Source organism: Mastomys coucha, unplaced genomic scaffold, assembly GCF_008632895.1.
Source record: "Mastomys coucha isolate ucsf_1 unplaced genomic scaffold, UCSF_Mcou_1 pScaffold16, whole genome shotgun sequence".
Classification (NCBI taxonomy): domain Eukaryota; kingdom Metazoa; phylum Chordata; class Mammalia; order Rodentia; family Muridae; genus Mastomys; species Mastomys coucha.
In genome coordinates, this window is record NW_022196898.1 from 56,649,762 (window position 1) to 56,653,732 (window position 3,971).

Here is a 3,971-nt window from a genome sequence, read left to right on the forward strand (position 1 = left end):
CCTGCGGCTACGCCAAGGCCGCCCATCCTTCCTCCTCCCTCAGTCCTCTCCTCCTCCTAGCCAAGTCGCCTTGACAACCGCATCCTCTTCGCTCAGCACGGGTGGGGCAGGGACCACGCGCGCCTGTGCTGCTCACCTGCGGGTCTCCATGGCAGCCGCCTCCGCTGGCGCGCGGCGTGGGAGTGCACGCGCCAGGGTTTGCTACTAACCAAACAGGCTTACGTAAAGCACGCAGTAGAAGAATCCTCCAAAACCTCTGCAGCAGCTCATTTCGCACCTATTACTCTTCCGGGCCGGGGGCTACTTCTAAGCATCTCTTATTTTGTAAATATGGCATGTATAACGATTAGAGGAAGTCGGAAGTCTTCGTCATCTTCCAGGGATCTTCTCCTAGAGTGGGCCCAGCACTAACTGCAAAAGCTAGTTCCACCCTTCCACCGCACCAAATCCATCCATGTTTTTACAGACGTCTCAGTGAGCAACCCTGACGTTTGCATAGTTAAACAGCAAGGAGAGTGACCTAATCGACAATTTTCCAAGTAGGACACATGAGATCTTTGATTTTTTGACATTCTCTTACTTTCATTGATTTGAAAGTGGGGAGGCTTTCTTTTAGGTGAAGGCGAGAAGGAAACCTTTGGGTCATCTTTTAGTGTTTCTTTCGTCAGCTTTTGCAGAAATTCCTTGCCGTGGGAAGCCAGTGTTTTCCAGCTGAGGCTCCAGAGTGCATCCAGGTCGCCTTCCCTCCGCATTCACAGCAGCCTCCTCCCAAGGAGCCTTCTTAGTTGAACCGCCAGGTGGCGCATCTCTCGAAGGGAATACATCTGTCATAACTGGAGGGGGTGGCTGCCTAGCAACTAAAAACTGGGCGTTCCAAACAATTGGGACCCGGGATCCTCTGCGAACTGGGTCGGGCTGAGGCTGCACTAGTCTCCAGGGAGTAAGCGTGCATCTCTGGGCCTTCAGGCATGCCTCAGCCTCAGGAAAATTTCTCAAACCCTGCCTTAAGCGACGAAGACGCACATTTGGGAAATCTGCGGGCTTCTAAGGTACACTGAGGTTTCCTCAGCAAGTTCCCAGTGGGGCCTCCAGGAGATTCTTGGTAACCTAACTCTGGTGAGATCACCAAGTACCAAAAAACTCTGTTTTCTGCCTGTCTCCTAGGCCCGCTATTTGCGTCTGATAACATTTTGGAAGTGGTTTTGAGCAGAGGGAACTGAACTCTAATGTAGAAAGAACAAGGTCTGTCAAAGCAGTGATGGGGAATATAAATGATGGGGAAATATAACATAATATAATGTAATAGTCTGGGTTCCACTAAGCTACCCATTTCTCTTGTTTTGGCATCTGTACTCCAAAGACAGATGACAGGTAGAATGGAAGAGAATCTCTGAAAGACACAGGTCATAGCAAGCAAGTCTGGCCTCTGGTTGATGCAAGAACACATTTGTATATGTGTGTGTTTAACTTAATTATGTTCAGTAGTCTGGGAATACACACCATCTTTTTCCTAGTCTAAGTATTTGGGATATTTGAACAGATGTACAATAAAGTGAATTAAGTGGTAATTTGAACTTGAAAACAGCACCAAAGAACTTCCTTTTCTTCAAGATTTCCTGCTTATATGCCGGGCATGCTGTGAAACACTGAGGGCATATAGCCTAAATTTAGATAGAGTTACTGTCCCATTAGCTTAGTAGGGAAGACAGGCTAGCAACTGCATCACTTAGTGGGTAGTACAACGGATCATAGTATTTGGTGGATGAAGGGGAGGACCAGGAACTCTAAGCCTGCCTGAGCTATAAGAACCTGTTTACAAACAAGCAAACAAACCCACAGACATAACCAAAACCAAAACATACTTCCATCAGTGACACATACATTGTGGTGGAATCATGGGCAGAGTGCCTGAGAATAGGAACACGAAGGAGGAGTTTCTCAAAGAAATGAGTGACATCTCATGAGATAACTGGGACAGGTGAAAAGGGCAAGTGTGTGTGTGTGTGTGTGTGTGTGTGTGTGTGTGTGTGAAGTTAGGAAGAAGGAAAGAAAAAAATCACCTACTGATGGGAAAGGAAGCAGTAGGTGCAGATGCATGGGAAGGAGAGACAGAGCGGCCCAGAGAACTGCTAACTCCAGAAAAGCCAAATGTCAGTGTGAAACAGAGACACGGACTGATGGGTGCTAGAGAGAGACACTTTGGTGGTTGAGTTCTGTGAGCATTGTATTAAGTGGGCTAGGAGTCATCACAGAGCTGTTGTGAATAATGAGATTTCAAGTACTGGAGTATCACACACAGCTGGACATGTTGCATGTCTTTCAGTAAATGTGTATTAAACGTATACTTATAAGCAAAATGGAGGGCCTACAGCCTCGGCTACATAGCAAGTTTGAGACCAGCCTAGATTATATGAGACACTGTCCCAAAAACCAAAACTGGTGGCCTATGTGGGATAAACTTGATCAAGAGAGGATGCCATTAACATTTATGGGACTGGTCTTATGAGTATCATTTGCTCAGCTCCATAAATTTGTTGTAAATAAGTTGCCACTGTTAGAAATGTACTTTGGTTATATTCTTGACAACTGTGAATAGCTGTGTGTAGCTGCAGTGAAAGCAAAATTAATGTCTCAAGCTAGCTTGCTATGGAAGTCCTGGATACCCAAAGGAATTGAGTTAGCAGAAGGATGTCTACACATGTAGGCATTTACTATGACTCCCATAAATTCCCAGTTTAAAAACAAAATAGCCTAGGTACCTGCCCACATGAATGGCTAATTGTGTGAGACATACACAACCAAGCATCATTTACTCATAAAAAAACAGTTATATTTTCCAGGACGTAATAAGGACGAGGCAAATGCAGAAAGGCAGAGTGGAATATATAAAATAAAATTAAAAAAATATATATACTCTAAAATTAAGGATGTGAGACTGGAGTACCTAAGGGGTTGAACTTGCCTAGCATGAGTTTGCTCCCTAACAAAGCAAGTGCGAACCAGACATGAACATAGAAAGGGAACTGTCTGGAACAAGAGAAGATAATGGGAGATAAATATGGTTGGAGTTTTGTTCTGTCTGAAAAATATCACGATAATGCCTGTTTTGTATAGTTAGTGTGTGCTAATAATAAAAGATTACATTTGTTTTTTTTTTTTGGTTGGTTGGTTTTGTTTGTTTGTTTGTTTGTTTTGGTTTTTCGAGACAGAGTTTCTCTGTGTAGCCCTGGCTGTCCTGGAACTCACTCTGTAGACCAGGCTGGCCCCGAACTCAGAAATCCGCCTGCCTCTGCCTCCCAAGTGCTGGGATTAAAGGCGTGCACCACCACTGCCCAGCAGAAGATTACATTTGTTAATGTTCAGAGACACTTATCACAGAATTGGTGACCAATAAATATAAGCCTTTCTGACTTGAAAGAGAAAAAGAAAGAAACCTCACGGAGCAGTGGACTGGATAGCTATGCCTGGGAGTGAGACAGAAGTGCATCAGCTGGCAGTCAAGTGCAGTAGTCAGCTAGGAAGCCGGTGCAGCAGTCCTGGAGAAGAGTAACTGACATCAGAAACAGGCGATAAGATGCGAGTTTGAGAAGGATGCAGAGGACCAGGCAGTGGGGTCTGATGGCTGACTCCATATGGGCTAAAGAAAATGGATAAATACAAGATAGACTCTTGACATCATCACTGAGATGGAGCATCCCAAGGAAGCAGGTTTGAACAGAAAGACGTTGACATCAATTATGTAGATGCATTTGTGGTGCCTGTGAAATCTTTAAATGATTATGTGGCTTGCAGGCTTGAGAAGTTAGGGTTGAAGATGTATGTCTGGGAGCTACACAGCTTATGTGCTGTTTAAAATTGTAGTAGAAAAGCAGCCTATCTGTGAATATAAGAATACATGAGCCTGCCCGGGCGGTGGTGGCGCACGCCTTTAATCCCAGCACTTGGGAGGCAGAGGCAGGCGGATTTCTGAG

The 3,971-nt window shown here is 45.0% G+C and overlaps 1 protein-coding gene across 1 annotated transcript in view; it reads left to right on the forward strand.

Annotated features, from left to right (window-relative positions):
- The first annotated feature begins 856 nt into the window (after nt 1–856).
- Nucleotides 857–3,971, forward strand: part of CUNH1orf194 (chromosome unknown C1orf194 homolog) — a 7,900-nt gene continuing 4,785 nt past the window's right edge. Inside the window, exon 1 of the mRNA XM_031375196.1 lies at nt 857–1,049. Within this exon, the coding sequence (XP_031231056.1) occupies nt 969–1,049 (81 nt within the window). The 5' untranslated portion in view covers nt 857–968. The remainder of the gene's footprint in view (nt 1,050–3,971) is intronic.